The sequence below is a fragment of the Lycium ferocissimum genome, chromosome 12 (assembly GCF_029784015.1).
Source record: "Lycium ferocissimum isolate CSIRO_LF1 chromosome 12, AGI_CSIRO_Lferr_CH_V1, whole genome shotgun sequence".
Taxonomy (NCBI): domain Eukaryota; kingdom Viridiplantae; phylum Streptophyta; class Magnoliopsida; order Solanales; family Solanaceae; genus Lycium; species Lycium ferocissimum.
This window is the reverse complement of record NC_081353.1, coordinates 30,680,411-30,698,651: the sequence shown is the minus strand read 5'-3', so window position 1 is coordinate 30,698,651 and position 18,241 is coordinate 30,680,411. Positions and strand designations below refer to the sequence as shown.

Genomic DNA, 18,241 nt, shown 5'->3' with positions numbered 1-18,241 from the left:
CGATACTACATAAGCATAAATTTTTAGCCACATAAGACATTTGCCAAAAATATGCTTCGGTTGAGGTTAATTTCAGGTAAGAAAATCATGCATCGAACTAACGCTCCAAGCGAGTAGGAGTATCATTTTCTATATACATATCAGTTTATGATATCTAATTATCTACACCTAATAACATTTTCTAACGAAGTTATGACCAACTTAACAACTTGCACTTTCTAGAAAGTTAAACAGAAAAAAAAAAAATAAAAAAAAAAATCAATAGTTCCAAAAAACCAGTGGATGATACACCCTACACTTTAGGCTATAAATAATGATTCACATCACGCACTTTTCCTTGTACCTCGACGCTAGAGCTCCATCTTCTTCCCTCTTGTCTCTTTCTTCCCTCACCGTTTTCCTTAAAAAGTTGCATTTTACACTTCAAGAAATATAAATAAATTAGATTTCTAAACACCCTTTTCTCTTCTTAACCTAAACCTTCAATCTTTTAAAAAAAAATGGGAAGTGAAAAAACTATGAAAATTAGCATCAAAGAATCAACATTAGTGAAACCATCCAAGCCAACATCATCAAAGAGGCTATGGAGTTCTAATTTAGATTTAATAGTGGGAAGAATCCATCTATTGACTGTATATTTTTATAAACCAAATGGATCTCCAAATTTCTTTGATCCTAAGGTGATGAAAGAGGCATTGAGCAATGTTTTAGTGTCATTTTATCCAATGGCTGGGAGATTAGCTAGGGATGAAGAAGGAAGAATTGATATAAATTGTAATGGTGAAGGTGTTTTGTTTGTTGAAGCTGAGAGTGATGCTTGTGTTGATGATTTTGGTGATTTTACACCAAGTTTGGAACTTAGGAAACTTTGCCCCACTGTTGATACTTCTGGGGACATTTCTTCTTTCCCACTCGTCATCTTTCAGGTAAAGAATTTTTACTCTATCAATATTTTGTTAATTACATGTTACCGGAGGGTTCTTACTATGTAAAGATTTTTTAGGGTAGTATTTTTATCATGTCATAGGTAGCTTTGTTTTCTAGGTTATTAATCAAACTTATTTGGGGACATCTAGATATATACCGTTAGTTACGTTGGGGACGAATGTAGAGGACGTAAGATGAGGGTTTATTTGGATCGAATAGCTTGGGTTCAGATTCTATTTATATGTTAAAAAAAAAAATTATGAATAAGTACGTACAATTAATTTCCAATCGATTAAATCAATTGAGCTGCGGTAGAAATTCTTGTTCAATTTCATAAAGTTCCAATTCTGAATCTGTCATTGTCTATAACTATATTTTAGGTAATTTAGTAGTAGTATTAAGAAAAAAGATTTATATGTCAATGCATATGGAACTTAATTAAGCAAGTTTGATCTAATGAAAGAATAATACATTTTACTAGAAATCTAGAATAAGATATTTTGGAAAGATTGGAAGGGAAAATAGAAGCCGTGTCATGGTGATACATTGAAAAAATTCTTACTTAAAATGGAGAGGAAATATAGAGACCTACTTCTTTGTCATTCAACTAAAAAAGTTAGATCATAATTTTAATTTAAGAGCAAGTCGGTCCAGCTTTTCACTCTTTTCACTTTTTCACTTTTTAAAGAAGTCGAAGTAGAAGGGAGTAGGAAAGATCCTATGTATTCAAAGACAATTTAATCTTTATTTTTCTTTTCCCTTACTATTTCTAGTAAGAAAATTTAGACTTGTTCTAATTTCTTTAATATTTTCCTTCTCTTTGCTCGTCACTAACCAAACAAGGGAAAGAAAATAGTTCAACTTCATTTCCTTTCCGGCTTTCCCGTGTCTCGAAACAATGGTAGAAGTTAAGATTGGGGCAAAATAACAAATTAATGTCTCTATTCTCTAATTAAGAGCTTTGTGGAATTTAATAAAAGATTAAGTATTTAAGAATATCATACTTGTTGAAGTTATATGCTACACTCCCTTGTTTCTAAATAAATGGTGTTTTTTTTAAATAACTGGTGCGTTAGAATTTCAAGAAGGCATTGAACTTATTTTTTCAAAAATAACTTTGTTCACGTAATTAAGAATCATTAAGTAGTTTTTCTAGGAAAGAAATAACGTAGAAAGAGGTAAAATTTAATTAGGAGTAAATTAGTAAAAATACTTTTAATTTTTTAAGAACGAATAATTTCTTAAGGGGATGTGCATGAGATAAAAATATCACTTATTACGAAATGGAGATAGTAATATAATATTATTATTTTCTGAGTCTTTAATTTCAAGTTTATAACTAGTAGGAGCACTAGTATAAATTATTCAAAGCAACGAGCTGGCATTAGCTAGGTGACCACTGACCACTTTAGGAGTACCCTCACTTTAGTCACAATTATATGTGGCAATTAATTTTTGGCAGCCCGCAATTTGTCAAGATCGCGATGGTTCTAGTCTTCCAGAAACTTACACAAAATTGTTTAAACACCGAGTAACGTCAACAGACGTTAATATTGTCACATCAAACTGAAGTACACATTTAATGTCAGTTTTAATTTAAGGTGGAAAAAAAAAAGGGATAGGATTTTAGTTTCATCATTTATGAGCTACACAAAACTAGGCAATATATAAGGAAAAAAAAAAAAAGAGGTAAAAGAAGTCTAGGGTTATGATACTTTTTATTAGTAGGAGTAATAAATAAGCTTAGGAGGTGGAGGAATCAAAACCACAATTCATGTGATCAGATCTAGTTTTATATATTAAAAATTGATTTTTTTGCTTGTTCATTTTGATAAATTAAGATTTTTTTATTTCGTCCTTATCATTAAGTAATTATAAGAGTATTTATCGTTAATTTTTAAATTTTAAAACATATAGTTAATATGGCAACTTTTAATAAAATAAGCACTTAATAAATAATATCTTAAAGGGTTTGCAAGTGAATACTTAGTCTAGTAAAAGGGGACGGAGGAGTATAAGTCAATTAAGTACTTGCTTACTCTTTTTATAGATGTTTAACATATTTGGGATAGTAAGTATTTGATGAAATATAAAATTATTTTTAAGTTGACTCAAATATTACTGTTTTGTTTCAAAGTTGTATCGCATTCCTAATTTCTCATATTTATTTACTTTTTTTTTTCCCCCTTAAAGCTACCCCCACAACATTTTATTGCATAAATTTTATTTGCCATAAAAAAATGCCTTCATTAATGATGTGTTGTTGGTTGGTTCTTGAATACTTTGGGGGAAACAAGAAGTGGCCCAGTGAATAGTCCATACATAGTTGTACTATTCCATTACTATGAAAGCTTAGTGTTTGGCTTTTGGTCTTCACCCTTTTTCAGAAAGTTGTGCATGTGAAGGCATTGATAAATGGATAGAATTTATAGTTCACAAGTCACACTTCCCTAGCAAATGGGTCAATTGTTTTCTAGAAAATGCAAGTTTTGCAAATGATCCATTCAAACTTGAATGGCTCATTGCCTCATATCGAGACATACATTTTTAACATACCGACGGTATACAAAAATATTTGTAATATTAGTGTTGTTTAACTTGTTATAGCAAATTATTCTATTATTAGAGTTACCATATAATTGATATAAATGGTTGTATGTTATTGTACGTTAACTTAACCTGATAGTTATTCGTGGTTTCATCAGGTTACTCGTTTCAAGTGTGGTGGAGTCGCTCTTGGTGGTGGAGTGTTCCACACATTATCCGATGGTCTCTCATCCATTCACTTCATCAACACGTGGTCCGACATAGCCCGTGGCCTCTCTATCGCTGTCCCTCCATTCATTGACCGGACGCTCCTCCGTGCACGGGACCCACCAACGCCTTCTTTTGAGCACGTTGAGTATCATGCTCCTCCATCCCTCAATTCATCGTTGAAAAACCGTGAGTTCACGGGCCCAAAGCCCAGTACCACAGCCATGTTAAAATTCTCAAGTGAACAACTTGGGCTTCTAAAGTCCAAGTCCAAACATGAGGGTAGCACTTACGAAATCCTCGCGGCCCATATTTGGCGTTGCACGTGCAAAGCACGTGGATTGCCCGACGATCAATTGACCAAATTACACGTGGCCACTGACGGTAGGTCTAGGCTTTGCCCGCCCTTGCCACCGGGTTATTTAGGAAATGTTGTGTTCACAGCCACACCAATGGCAAAATCATGTGAGCTTCAATCAGAGCCGTTGACAAATTCTGCTAAGAGAATTCATAGCGCATTGTCAAAAATGGACGATAATTACCTAAGATCAGCACTCGATTACCTCGAATTACAGCCTGATTTATCGACACTAATCCGTGGCCCGACGTACTTTGCCAGCCCCAATCTTAATATTAACAGTTGGACTAGGTTGCCTGTCCATGAATGTGATTTTGGATGGGGTAGGCCAATTCATATGGGACCAGCTTGCATTTTATATGAAGGGACAGTCTATATTATACCAAGTCCAAATAGCAAGGAAAGGAACTTGCGTTTGGCTGTTTGTTTAGATGCTGATCACATGCCATTATTTGAAAAGTACTTGTATGAATTTTGAGATATTCTTCCTTTGAAAATATCAAGAATCCAACACGGAAGATGAAATATCAGTCATTGATGTGTTCGTTGTCGAGAAATGCTTATCACAAGTCGATGTTTAGGAATTATCAATCAATGCCGTGTTCGTTGCCAAGAACTGCTTATCACAAGCCAAATTGAGAAGTATTTGTATGAACGTAACTTTGAGAAGTTGAAAAATCAAGAATGTTCAACACAAGCTTTGATGAGTATTCTCTAGGTGTGTGATCAAATTTGTGGTGTGTGATTGAGTTTAGGCACTTTCTTGTTCTATTGTTTATTGGGGTCAGTTTTTTTTTTTGGTTTTCAAATTCTTTGTAATGAATTTGACGCTGTATTAATTTGCCTATGTCTAATTTAGCTTATTCCATATTTCCTTTTTGTGATCATACATGTTTTTCAACTGATAGACTGTTGCGACAAATATCTATGGAGGATTCAACGTATATACATTTGAACGGAAACTTTTTCCACTATCAGGCCCTTAAAATATAATTAAAAATAACTATTCTTAATTGTTACTCCTTCTGTTCACTTTTACTTGTCACGTTTTGACTTTTCACGCTATTTAAGAAACAATGATTAAGATAGATATTTTACCTCAATACCCCTATTAAATGGTGTATAATTGTATTGTAGTTGGTAGGGGTGGGCGTTCGGTTCTTCGGTTCGGTTTTGTCAAACTTCGGTTTGGCTATTTCGGTTTCGATTTTTTGAAGGTGGACATCGAACACCGAACTAAACTAGTTCAGTTCGGTTATTTCGGTTTCGGTTTTTTGAAGTTTGGTTCGGTTCGGTTTCGGTTTTTTCAATTCGATTTTTTTGATATGATATTAGAAGCGATTCCATTTACACTAATTCATATTTTCAAAAGCAACAAAACATCAAACTAACAAATTAAAATCAAAATCAAACAAACAGGATACACAAGCACGAATTAAAATCATAACCATAATATAGATTATTAGGTGTTATATACATACGGAAGAATAATTAAGAAAACACATAAAGGACATACATTAATCCTAAAGACATATCCTAGTCACCTTTCTTTGTTAAGGATATTTAATTTTCTTAACTGAAGTGAAAAATTAGGGATACAAAAGCAAAAGAGAGCTTATTACAATTGGGTTGTTTTTGGGCTTAAACTTAATGGGTCTGGACTATTTTAATTTCGGTTTAAATTTCGATTCTTCGGTTCGGTTTCATCAAAGTTTGGTTTGGCTATTTCAGTTTCGGTTTTTTGAAGGTGAACAGCAAACACCGAACCAAACTAGTTCGGCTCGGTTCTTTCGGTTTCGGTTTCTTGAAGTTCGGTTCGGTCCGGTTTTTCGATTTTCGGTATTTATGCCCAGCCCTAGTAGTTGGGAAAGTGATTTGAAATGAGTAATAAATGCTAAGGGTAAAACATTTTTTTTTCCTTTTTTTTTTGTCTCACCTTGATATGTGAAAATTGACAATTAAATAATGAAAATCTATAAAGGGAATAATGGACAAGTAAACGTGAACGGAGGGAGTAATTTAGTAACCTAGAGATAGTAACGCAAGTAACTTGCTACGGTAGTTTATAAGTTGCAATCGTGAAAAATTCCTTTATTCTGTTGATTTTTAGATGTTACTTTTGGTTGATGGTAGAAAGAACTATTGATTTGCAGATGTTAATTTTGGTTGATGGTAGAAAGAAAAGTTGTTTTATATTACTAATTAATTTGATGTAGGTGAAGTTGTTTTTGTCGGAGAAGTAACTAAGATATATTATTTCTTTATTAATAATTAATATAACTAAGATCTATTATTTCTTTTATTAATAATTAATCTGACGATATCACTTTCCCCTAATGCCCTTACATAAGAAACAAAGATCATATATGGTTGATAGAACTTTGTATTGAGGGCAATTAAATGTAATATAGATCAAGAGGGTAGTTTAGTCCTTTACTAATGTTAGTTAGTTAGTTATTAATCCTAAAGTTAGTTATAAGTCAAGGTAGTTAGTATTAGTATATATACTGTATACTACAGCTGTATATCATAAGTGAATGAATAAATTTCTATTATTCTTCTTCTCGAAGATTCATCTGCTTGTTGTTTTCTTCTCCCTAATCTGAAACTTAACATGGTATCAGAGCTTTAGCTCGTAAATCGAGATAAAATCGATCTGAAGCTCATTCACTTCTTCTCTACTATTTCTACAAAATTGATTTCTTGTTCAAGAAAAATTCCGCTATCTTGAAAGCTTGAAAATGGCCATTAATGGTGAGATTGGTACTGGAACTAGAAATACCAATGAAACAAATGCAAAAAATGCAGTGTTCGATGAACCCTTGGGACAAGGAGTGGTAGTTGAAGCTAAACATCCTCTTTAGCTTGCTCCAGGTGATACTAGTGGTATTTCTTTGATTTCATTTCAGTTAACTAGTGATAATTACTCTTCTTGGAAAAGAAACATGAGAATTGCCTTATTTGGTAGGAATAAGTTGGGTATGGTTGATGGTTCTTGGACTAAAGATAGGATTCATGAAAAGTATAGTCACCAGTGGTAAAGATGTAATGCAATTGTGCTTTCATGGTTAATGAATTCTCAGAGCACCTAGTTTAATGAATGGTGTAGGTTATACATCAGATGCTAGTGAAGTATCGCTAGATTTAAAAGAAAGATTTGACAAAGTGGATGGCTCTGGATCATTCAATCTTCATAGGGAAATTGCCACATTAGTTCAAGGTACTGCTACAATTCCTATTTATTACTGTAGATTGAAAGAACTTTGGGCTGAGTTTGAGAATCTTGTACCAAGTTCTGATTGTAACTGTCCGAAGTCAAAAGACTTCTTTGATTTCTTGAAGAGACAAAATTTATATCAATTTTTAATGGGTCTAAATGAGAACTATACTCAGGCTAGGAGTCAGATTCTGTTAATGAATCCTTTACCTTCTGTAAATCAAGCCTATCCTATGTTGGTGAGTGATGAAAGCCAAAGGTTGTGTCTGCAAACAATGGCATTCTTGGTGGAATTCTCGGAGGACCACCTGCCTCTAGTGCAAGAGTTTATGAATCAACTGCACTATACAGTGCTAGACCAAACAATGGTACAAATGGACAGAAGTTCAAAAAGAATCTGAATCTGTTCTATGAAGTGTGTAAAATGAGAAACCACACAAAAGAGAATTGTTATAAGGTCATAGGCTATCCTTCAGATAGGTTCAAGAAGAAAGGAGGAAATCATTCCAGTGCTCATCATGGTTCTAATGCTTATAATGTGGTGGTTGAAACTCAAGCAACAAGTTCACAGGAATCTGCTCAGACTATGGTAAATCAAAATGGTTTAACTGGTTCACAAGTCTCAGGTCAACAAGGAATTCAAATGCCATGCTTCTTCACAAAGGATCAGTATGATCAAATAGTCAACATGTTGGATCTCACTTTTCATCAAAAAGTAGAAAGTGAACTAGTAGTGATTCTTGTGTATGTTGATGACATTCTGATCACTGGTAGCAGCCTACAACTAATCAAGGACACTAAAGCATCACTACATCAAGCCTTCAAGATGAAGGATCTAGGTGAACTAAGATTCTTTCTTGGCATTGAATTTACCAGGACAAAGAAAGAGATACTAATGCATCAAAGAAAATATGCATTAGAGTTGATGTCTGAAATGGGATTGGGAGCAGCAAAACCAGCAAATACTCCACTTGAGATGAATGTGAAACTTGCTATAAAAAAAAGTTGATGATCTGGTAAACAGATTACAATTTAAGGTGGAGAATGATTCAAACAATTCATCAAGTAAGGGGGAGGATGATCCATTAACAGATGTTGGTGCTTATCAGAAGATCATTGGAAAATTGCTATATCTGACTATAACTAGACCTGATATAGCATTTGGTGTGCAGACTCTAAGTCAATTCCTACATCAGCCAAAAAAGTCACATCTTAAAGCTGCTATGAGGATAATCAGATATGTCAAAGGTTCACCAGGGCAAGGAATACTATTATCTAGCAACAACCAAGAGCAGATTTCAAAGATACTGTGATGCTGACTGGGCATCATGTCCAAATTCTAGAAAATCAGTAACTGGTTTTTTGGTTAAGCTAGGTGACTCTTTAATCTCTTGGAAATCAAAAAAACAAAGTACTGGTTCTAGAAGTTCAGCTGAAGCTGAATATAGAAGCCTAGCCTCAACAGTTGCTGATCTAACCTGGATCCTAGGATTGTTCAAGAAGATTGGAATTCAGGTTACACTACCAGTTCAAGTGCATATTGACTGCAAAGCAAAGAATGCAAATTGCTGCAAACGCAGTGTTTCATGAAAGAACAAAATACATTGAGATAGATTGTCACTTTATAAGGGAAAAGATTCAAAAGGGAATGATCAAGACACAATACATACCTACAAGAGATTAGCAAGCAGACTTGCTAACTAGAGGACTAAACAAGGTTCAACATCAGTACTTATGTGCCAAACTAGGTGTACTTAATGTCTTTATATCACCTAGCTTGAGGGGGAGTATTGAGGGCAATTAAATGTAATATAGATCAGGAGGGTAGTTTCGTCCTTTACTAATGTTAGTTAGTTAGTTATTAATCCTAAAGCTAGTTATAAGTCAAGGTAGTTAGTAGTAGTATATATACTGTATACTACAGCTGTATATCATAAGTGAATGAATACATTTCTATTATTCTTCTTCTCCAAGATTCATCTTCTTGTTGTTTTCTTCTCCCTAATACAAACTTAACACTTTGAATAGATGTTTTGGTACGATAACGTAGTAGATGATCATATCGATACAAGTTTGGCTAGATTCACCGTCAACTGTTACGGTGGAATGGATAAAATTTCTCCATTCTTAGTCACAGCTCTCGAGTTTGAAAAATTTCTAGTAAAGAGCACTTCTCTTTTTAATAAATCTTACTTGGCGTAAATTCGAATTAATCGGGACATAAATACGAGCTATTACCGAACATGGGATGGAAAAAAAAGTCTTGCTTCAAGAAAGTTTATTCCAACTTTGATATTTCTGGTTACAGTTTTTCCTTCCGCTCTTGCATTTTCAGGTAACGATAAGTCTTCTAATAGTATAATCTTTGAAAAGATGGGGAGAAAAATGATATGAACACACACATTAACAAGAAAAAGAAGATAATTGACAATCACATGCTCCCACCTTCCTGTTATATAATTGACAAGCATATGCTCCCACCTTCCTGTTATACAGAAATGATATGATTAAAGACTACAGAAACTTTGGAAATAAAGGTTGATATGAGAAGTTATATGAAGTTTGAAAAGTAAGATCAAGGAGTTATTAGCGTTGAGACTTGCAGGCAAGAGGTGCAAAATAGTAACTTCAAACGTCATATTACTCTCTCCGTTTCATAATAAGTGATATTTTTAGCTTATGCACACCTCTTAAAAAAGTGTTCACTCCTAGAAAATTAGGAGTGTTTTTACTAACTCGCTCTTGATCAATGCCTAAAAAAAGAAAAGCTACTTAATGATTCTTGATCATGTAAATAAGGGTAATTTTAGAAAAATAAGATCAAACTCTTCTTGAAATTCTAAAGCACCACTTATTTTGAAACAAAATGAAAAATCTAAAACACCAGATATTATGAAATGTAGTGAGAGAGTATTCTTACACTCTTCATTAATTTAGTTGATTTGGCCTCTATTTCCTCTTTGTCTCTCAAGATTTGGTGAAAAGAATTAATGCAATTACCTCTGGTTAACTTCTTTCAAATCAGACATAAAGAAGAATTAAGATGGTGATATTTTCCGTTTTCTTGAAATGAATGTGTTCCCCAGTTTGTACTAGTGTGCAACAATTGACTCTAATGTCAAAAAAAACAATATCTCTTTAATGAAAGACTCTTTACATTAAGATTCCAAATTGTTGTCTATTGAGAATAGTTGACACTTTTGGAATGTCTTGGAAGTGTGTCGTCCATTCAATTTCCTCAACATGTGGCTCATGTTTTCTCCTTAAATTCCGGTGTTTGAATACATCGAATATTGTCAGTTGCCCACATGTCCACCCTCTTAGATTCAACTTGTATATATACAGCGTAACGTTAAAAAAGGATCTAGAATTATATATTCATACTAAGTTTGTACTCTCGTTACATATGATCGATTCAAGATTTGGCCTCTTCTCTCACCAATATTGTCTTTGATTTGAAAGACGATAAATTTTCTACCCAAGAAGATAGAAAGCCCCACATCCCAGAAAATATCATAGATAGAGTTGAATCAAGTACATTGCAAAGGTATAATGATAGTCCAACCTTCTGTGAAATTAGCTTCTCTAATGATTTATGCTACTTTCTTTTTGTGATATTGATCCAGTTTGACTATCAGTCTAATGACTCAACTAATCGGTCTGATTCAAACTATATACACATAGTTACAACATTTGACATTATTTATTCATACTAAATTTGTACTCGTCGTCACATATGATCATTTCAAGATTTTCCCGCTAGCGGATCCAAGATTTAGATGTAGGGAGTCTTGTTTACCCCGAAATTGGGTAATAAGTTGAATTTGTAAATGAGGTATAGGATATGTGGCACTTTAATCTATTCTTTGATGAACGAAGGATATATATGTATGTTTTGCTTGTAAACGACTTAAGTGTGAGTAAATCAATATGCTAATAATTGGATAAAGATGTTGAGGTTATGTATTTGAGCTAAGATCTTTGTGTGTATTCCGTGCAATATTGAATGATATGATTCAACGAATATTATAAGCTATAAACCGGACCAAAATCAGAGAAAATGAAGGAGAGAGAGAAAGCTTCAATATATATTCAAATACAATATTTTTGGATCTGAAAAGCCAACCCCTAAAAGTAAGGAAGTGCCCCTATTTATAGTTTTTCTACGTGGTCCTTCATACGTAGGCCCCTTTAGAATAAGGTTCCTAATATGGATAAGATTGGGTCGTACGGTACGACACCGTCGACCCCCATCCTTCGACAGTGACGAAGCAGGATTCCCACACGTGGCGAGCGAATAACTGATTAACCGGACTAACGGTCACGATCACAACGGTCATGAAGAAACCGGACTAACGGCCACGGCGGTTCGGCGATGTATGAGGGACCAGGACTACCACTATCAATTGGCCGTGAAGAAATCGGACTAAGCGTGACTTGAGCCGGATAAGTCGGACCATACGGTTTCTTCAAAACTTCTGACCAAGCACTACTGGAACGATACCCTCGGTCTGAGCATTTGTGTTTGTCTTCTTTCTTTCGTCGGCCCCCAGTCATCATCGGACAAACGTTAACCAGATTTTTACCGTATACAGATAGTCCCCACACTTTCCGAACCGAGGCCTTACCGAGTAACCGAAGTGGATGAATCACGAAACGGCGGTTCCGTTGGTTCGTTCTTATCTTCTCATTTTGGCGGGAACGGTTGTCACCTCTTTTCTCGTCGCACGCAGTCGCATCCCGAAAGGCCAATCTCACGCAACCGCCGTTATGCATGTCCTTTCAAATCACTTCTCATTAATTATGGGACACGTGGCGTCCCCCGATTGGTCGGGATTTGTAACCGCCCAAACCCATGCCTATATAAAGCCTTCGACGTCCTCCATTCTTCACTTTCACCACTTCATTTTTACTACTTCAGTTTTCTTCACTTCTTCTTTATTTCTGTTCTTCATTTTCATCGTTGATTCAACCATCTCAACACCCGTATTTGTTGCTTGAAACTGCAGTTAAAACTCATTTTTACTCAAACGCTGCTCTTTGATTAAAAGCATTATTTCATCCCTTCATTTTGTAACATCCATTTCTTTCACTTGGTGCTTCCCTTTTCTTAACTGCTTATCTTTATCAAATTTTCACCCTTTTTCATCCATTACGAATGTCTGCCAACACCGAAACTACCTCCCAGGACGTTCCCTCGGTTTCCTCTCAAAGAGCCTAGCCGGTATCCCAACCGAAGGGAAAGGCCATAGCCGAACCTACGGCTTTAGACATAGTACCATCCAAGCCCAACTTCAATAAAGAATCGGGGGAAGGCACGGAGAAACGCCCATGCTTTCGGATAGAGGGTATGATGTAAGGCGATACCCCTCGTCCATCACCGAGGATAAGCTTGATCAGGTCCGGGTTGATTGCGGATGGGATAACCGTCCGATTCAAGTGTTTGCCCCCGGCCCTGATGAATCAATTACCGAGCACAGAGAAGGCTTCCTAAATGTTTACACTTACCCCTTCACGCTCAAATTGGTCCGATAATCTGGAGGACGGTAGCTTGCCTCCGGTTGTTGGCCAACAATGCCAAAAAGCCATTCACGATGACACATTTTTGATCGATCATACTCCCCGAGACGATTCGGGGAGGCGTGATAAACTCGCCAAGCGAGGCCGGAATTCGATCTTCTCCAAAATAGATGAAGACGGAGACCGGGGGATGGTTGGGCCGCTCGTCGAGGTGAGGACCTCGGACATTATCCCGGAGGAGTACATGCCCTTCCCGGAAAAATGAAATGACAACCGTAAGTTTCTTAGTTTCCCCTTTATTAATTTATCCTTGCATTCTTTCATCTAATCCTTCGTGCTTACATTTCCCCTTTTCTTTTCAATAGCCGTAGCATGGATATCTCCGACCGTTCCACACATGAACGAGTGGGTTGAGGCGCTCCTCGACCATCATACACACGAAGAGTTGACATGGGGAATCCTGTCTCGTGGCTGATGGGTTGCCCAAAATCATGGTAACACCACTTTTTGAGTTTGAATATTACGTATTTCCTGCCTTCTCCTATATCCATAACCCCTTCGATTTTAGGCTTACCGAAGGGCTCAGTGAATCCCGGACGGGGGCGGCGGAAAGCAAGGCGCGCACCCGGCGTTCGACTCGGCGGTCATCCCAATCATTGCTGCTGCCGGCAAAAGATGAAAAGCCTCGGACAAGGGGGAGAAACCGAGGAAAGGGCCGGGGGCGTCGTCCCGATCCACCAGAGATGAAAAGACATCCGATTATTCGCGCGGTTGGCGTGGCCCCATCCTTTGAGTCGATGGGAGGAGGAGTTACGGTTCCACCTCCGCCTTCCCCCGAGAGGACCCTCGCTTCGGCTTAGCTACCGGTGGGGGAAGAAATACTTTGCCCAACGCCTCTAAGGTCCGTTGAATTTGTTGATATTTCGAGGTGATGCCTCTTCCGAGGAGATTCCCGCAAAGATCGAAGATCCAGGACCGAATCGTGAAGTTGGGTCGCAGCTGAGCCCAGAGCCGACACCGGGTGCGAGGCCCCAACGGATGGGCCATGGCTACCAAGGACCCAATTGTCGGGTTCGAAGCCTCTCTCCTACCGAGGCTGTTTGGTCTTCATTCGACCCACTCCCATTGCTCCGAGGTCGGACAATCTTGACGATATGTTTTTGGACACTCCTCCTGCGACCAGGGAGGCTGCCGGTTTCGATCACCTTCCCATCCCTCGAGCCACGAGGTCAGCTAATCGATCCACCGAAATCGGTGCGAGGAAAGGCCTAGTGCACATCTTCCCGGCTCTTAGTGTGGAACTGGGAGGACCGGATCGGCCGTAGTTACACCGTTCCCGAAGGCGCGGCTTTACTGTCTCGCCCGGTGGGAGTGACGAGCTACCTTCGGCCCCTTGTTTCGGACTCGGACAAGAGGAAGATGGCCGAGTCCACAGCGAGTGCCTTATTAACGAAGGCATGCGTACGAGCCCGATCGGGTAAGCCTTTCGACCCATTGCGGCATAATTTGATGTGAGTTTCGGTTCCTCGTTAACATCTTTGCTCGCTTTTACGAGTGTGGTCAGCATTCGCATGGCTTCTCGTCGTGTCCGGCCAAGAGGTTGATGACCTTAGAGGCCGGTGCTAATTCCCCGGGGAAACGGAGAAGTTCCGGCATCTTTTGCAAGTAAAAGAAGATGAGGGCGGCCGAGCGGTGGCCTGCCCAAACCCCGGCCCGAGCTCGATGCAATGAAGGCTGAGAATCTCCGATTCAAAAATGAGCTGGCCGGAGTAGTGGAGCGGAACCGGCTACTGGAAGCGGAGAAAGTCGGACTCAGCCAGGACAACGCTCGATTTTCTTCCCAGCTTAGCGAGCTCGAAACCGTCATTTCCCAGCTTCGAGGGGAGCTTGACTCGGTCAAGTCTGATGCCGTTAACATGGCCGAGAGGCACCGACGGCTCGAATCCGAGAGTGCCAAACATGAAGAGAGAATGAGGGTATTCGAGCAAAAAGCTGAGGACAGGGCCCGAATATGTGATGAGCTAAGAACTAGACTCGAGGAGGCGGTCGAGGCTAATGATCTTCTCAAAGCTGAGCTCGAGTCGGCCACTCAATACCAGAGTATCCTCGATGAAGAGAGGAATGATTTTTTGGCTAAGCTGGCCCGGGCTGAGGCCGATTTGGCAGAAGCCTTGAAAAGTGTGGAAGCTGCTGAGGCTTACTCCACGGTTGTAGTGTTGACACCCGATTTTGTCCCTCCTTTATTCTAATTTATTTCCTCGGGTTTCTAAATTTATTGACGAGCTAAGTATTTTTATTTTCACTACTATTTCTACTACTATTAATGTCATTACTTTCGTTTTCACCTATCCCGCTATCGGCGTAGATCAATAGTATTTACTTTATCCATGATTTTTTAATGGTTCGTCATCGCTTCATTTAGGATTTGTACTCGTTAAATTAATTATACTTTAAATCTTTATTTTGTACATACTAATTATTAATTGTCTTCGTATAGTATATATGGTACTAGTTGTTAAATTATAAACCCAAGAAAGAATTAAGATTAAAGGAGAAAAGGCCACAATTTTCGGACCAACATTTGAAGCCCAATTTCGGACCAATAAAACAGGCCCAAAACGCAGCCCACTACCAATACCCGACCAGATCAGCCCATTTGTCAACTACCCGACCCGGTCCAGCCCAATTCCTTACCACTAAAAACCTAATCCCTCATTTTCTCTCTCAGCCGCATCATCTTCACCTCTCCTTCGTCTCTTTCTCTCCCTTCCATTTTAGTGAAAAACTTGACCTTCTTTCAACAATGGCAGAACTTTGCCACGCCATTTTCGGGCAACACTCCCCACTTCCTTGTCATCTTCTTCACCCCTCCGCAAAGCCTTCTCTGTCACCTTTTCCCCTTTTAAGCAAAAATAACTTTTACAGCCATGGCAGAGGCTTGACCATCCCATTTCCATACAAGATTTGTCTCCATCTTTGCTTACGGGCATATATCTGGTCATCAATAGATAGATTTTCCATTCTTGGTTTCGAATCATACGGTAATCTCCAAAGACCAGTTGGTCGAACCATCTTCGAAAATATCAAAATCGAATCACGTGATCATCTGCTCTTTTCTCTGATTTCTTACTGACGAATCCTTACAAAGTCTGAAATGTTCAAGTTTTGAATGGGTTTTGATCCAATTTCGAATGGTAGATTTTGAAATCCCGCCCAAGAAACGTTGTAAAAAAAAAAAACCTAGCCTCACTCTATAAATACACACAAGAACACCACAACAGGGAGTTCCGGGCAGCCACCAAAACCCCTTTGAAAATATCTACATTTTCCCAACAACTGTATCTTGAAACAATTATTTTGAAGTACCAAGTAGGTTACTGTTTTTCTTTTAATCCGCTCATTACTTTAAAATCGAGGGTAGATCGGAGACTGCGACGTCCCACTTCCTTGCGCCTCCACAAAAGGTCGGTGTGTTCTTTTTCTTTCAAACTTGAGGTTTATGATATGTTCGTGTGTTGATGTTTTAGTTTGGCCAAATTTCGGTTTGAGTCGCTTAGTAGTATTACGCATGTTCATGTTTTAGTTAGTCTAATCTCGATTCGAGTTAACAATGTTTACATGTTCGCGTCGTAACTTAGTTTAAGTCGGCTTCGGTTTGGTAATCTTTGATTTGTTCATATAAATTCATGTGTGGATGATTAAGTTAATATTGTTCGGTTTTAATTTATCGGTACACTCATGGTTAGGATCCGTTCACTTAGTTATATGATATTGTGGTTATAGAGCATGTTAGGTCGGTCTCTGTTTGTTACGAGTTCAAATGAGCATCAAATGTTATCGTCGGTTTTCCGACGTCATTTTCTTAATACGTTTTGTGCCTTAGACAACATTTTAATTAACTCTTGGTTAACAAAAGCTCAACATGATTTAGTATATTCGTTTGTCCCTTTGTAGTCGGTTATACATCGTCAATGGTAAGTCGGTATAGTGCATGTATTCATTGGTCGTTTGAACCTTGCTTGGTGATAATCTGGTTAGTATGACCGATATTTCATTTTACCGATTGAATCATGTAGTTAATAGTGTTTCAGATGGTTCGGTTCGAGTCCTTTGTTATATTATTCGGTCATTTACTTTCTTTGGTTTAGTTTGCTAAGTCTCTTCCGATAGCCCTTGAGAGTGTCAAAATAAGATTGAGTTTAGTCTGCAGACTTTTAACTTAATATATCATCTATTTAAGTGCACGTCAACTTGCCTTGTATGCCACGCTTTGGTACCGTTTATATGTGGTCTTCGAGTGTTAATTTCTTCTTAGCATGATTCATCTTGTTGTTGCTGCCCTTGTTTGAGTTCCTCTAAAACTGTCCGTGAGTCTTACAAATGTTCTACTGTTTGAGTAGGTTATATCATTTGTAGTGAAATCCAAATATGGTTGTCTGATTTCCGTCGGCTTAAGAAAGTTTACACTCCTTTGGAAGTGGCATGTTTGACCATTTTCTACTCCATGAGACTCTTGTTTGTATGTTAGATCTAAGTGGTCCATTTACATGCTAATACACCCTCCTCGCATGGTCCATTGTCTGCCCGTTACTCGCTAATGCAACTTGGCCTTAGATATTTCATTTAACCAACTAGGATCGTTACTTTGAATTTATTGAAAGTGACCCTTAGTTTAATACTCGTGACCTATGGTGGCTGATGTACTAAATGTTTTGTCCGTGATAAGAACAACATGTTAGATTTGGATTAAGTGATTGAAGGTAAGCATGCCGACATGATAAGGTCTAAAGCAAGATTAATGAAATTAAGTGGCGTCTTGATAGAAGAAATAACTCCTTTAGGATCTATTCGCAAAGTGATTGGAAGCATATACGTACCGAAATTAAGACTAAGTTTTCGGGTATTTAATGAAATATCCTAAGGATTTAGTTGTGCTAGTTAAAGCCTTGCGGAAAACGATTTAATCTAAATTGCTAGACTCGATGAAGATATCGTTTAAATGCCTTTGTATGACTTGAATCCTTGTGTTGAAACCGTTTTCTTCGGAACTGCTTCCTCATGAAAATGGTTGTTTGCTTGACCGCGCTTGCGTCGGCTACTGGTTGTGTTTCTCGGTAGCTCCTAGCGATCGAGCCATTCTTGTACTTGAAATAATGTACCATGCATTGTCAATTTGATGCTGTCATGAACTCTTCTTTTGACATAAGTGTTATGCATCGATTACATGGCAGTCGTGCCTCGGTCGTGATACTTCGCGTCATTGCTCCTTCTTGCCTTCTCCTCCTTCTATGTATCCTATGAGTGCATGTGGGAGATATACATTAAATATACACGACATATCCATAGTCTACCGATTTTATTTTTGAGTTTACATTTTTCTTATATATTTAACATTATTATACACTAATTCTTTTTCTTTCTATTTTATGCATGACCTTCGCGTACGAGTGCGAGGGGCTCATCTT

The 18,241-nt window shown here is 37.8% G+C and overlaps 1 protein-coding gene across 1 annotated transcript; it reads left to right on the top strand.

Annotated features, from left to right (window-relative positions):
* Positions 1–333: 333 nt before the first annotated feature.
* LOC132038948 (shikimate O-hydroxycinnamoyltransferase-like) lies at positions 334–4,944 on the top strand. Its single transcript, XM_059429452.1, has 2 exons — positions 334–926; positions 3,633–4,944. Exons 1-2 carry the CDS (start codon positions 501–503, stop codon positions 4,515–4,517), a joined length of 1,311 nt encoding a protein of 436 aa, XP_059285435.1. The 5' UTR covers positions 334–500; the 3' UTR covers positions 4,518–4,944.
* Positions 4,945–18,241: the final 13,297 nt, after the last annotated feature.

What these genes read in the sequence shown, in the direction of transcription:
- LOC132038948 (XM_059429452.1), top strand. Translation starts at nt 501, where the DNA reads ATGGGAAGTGAAAAAACTATGAAAATTAGCATCAAAGAATCAACATTA. An exon ending in TCCCACTCGTCATCTTTCAG is followed by an intron (nt 927 to 3,632) that starts GTAAAGAATTTT and finishes TGGTTTCATCAG; the next exon opens with GTTACTCGTTTCAAGTGTGG.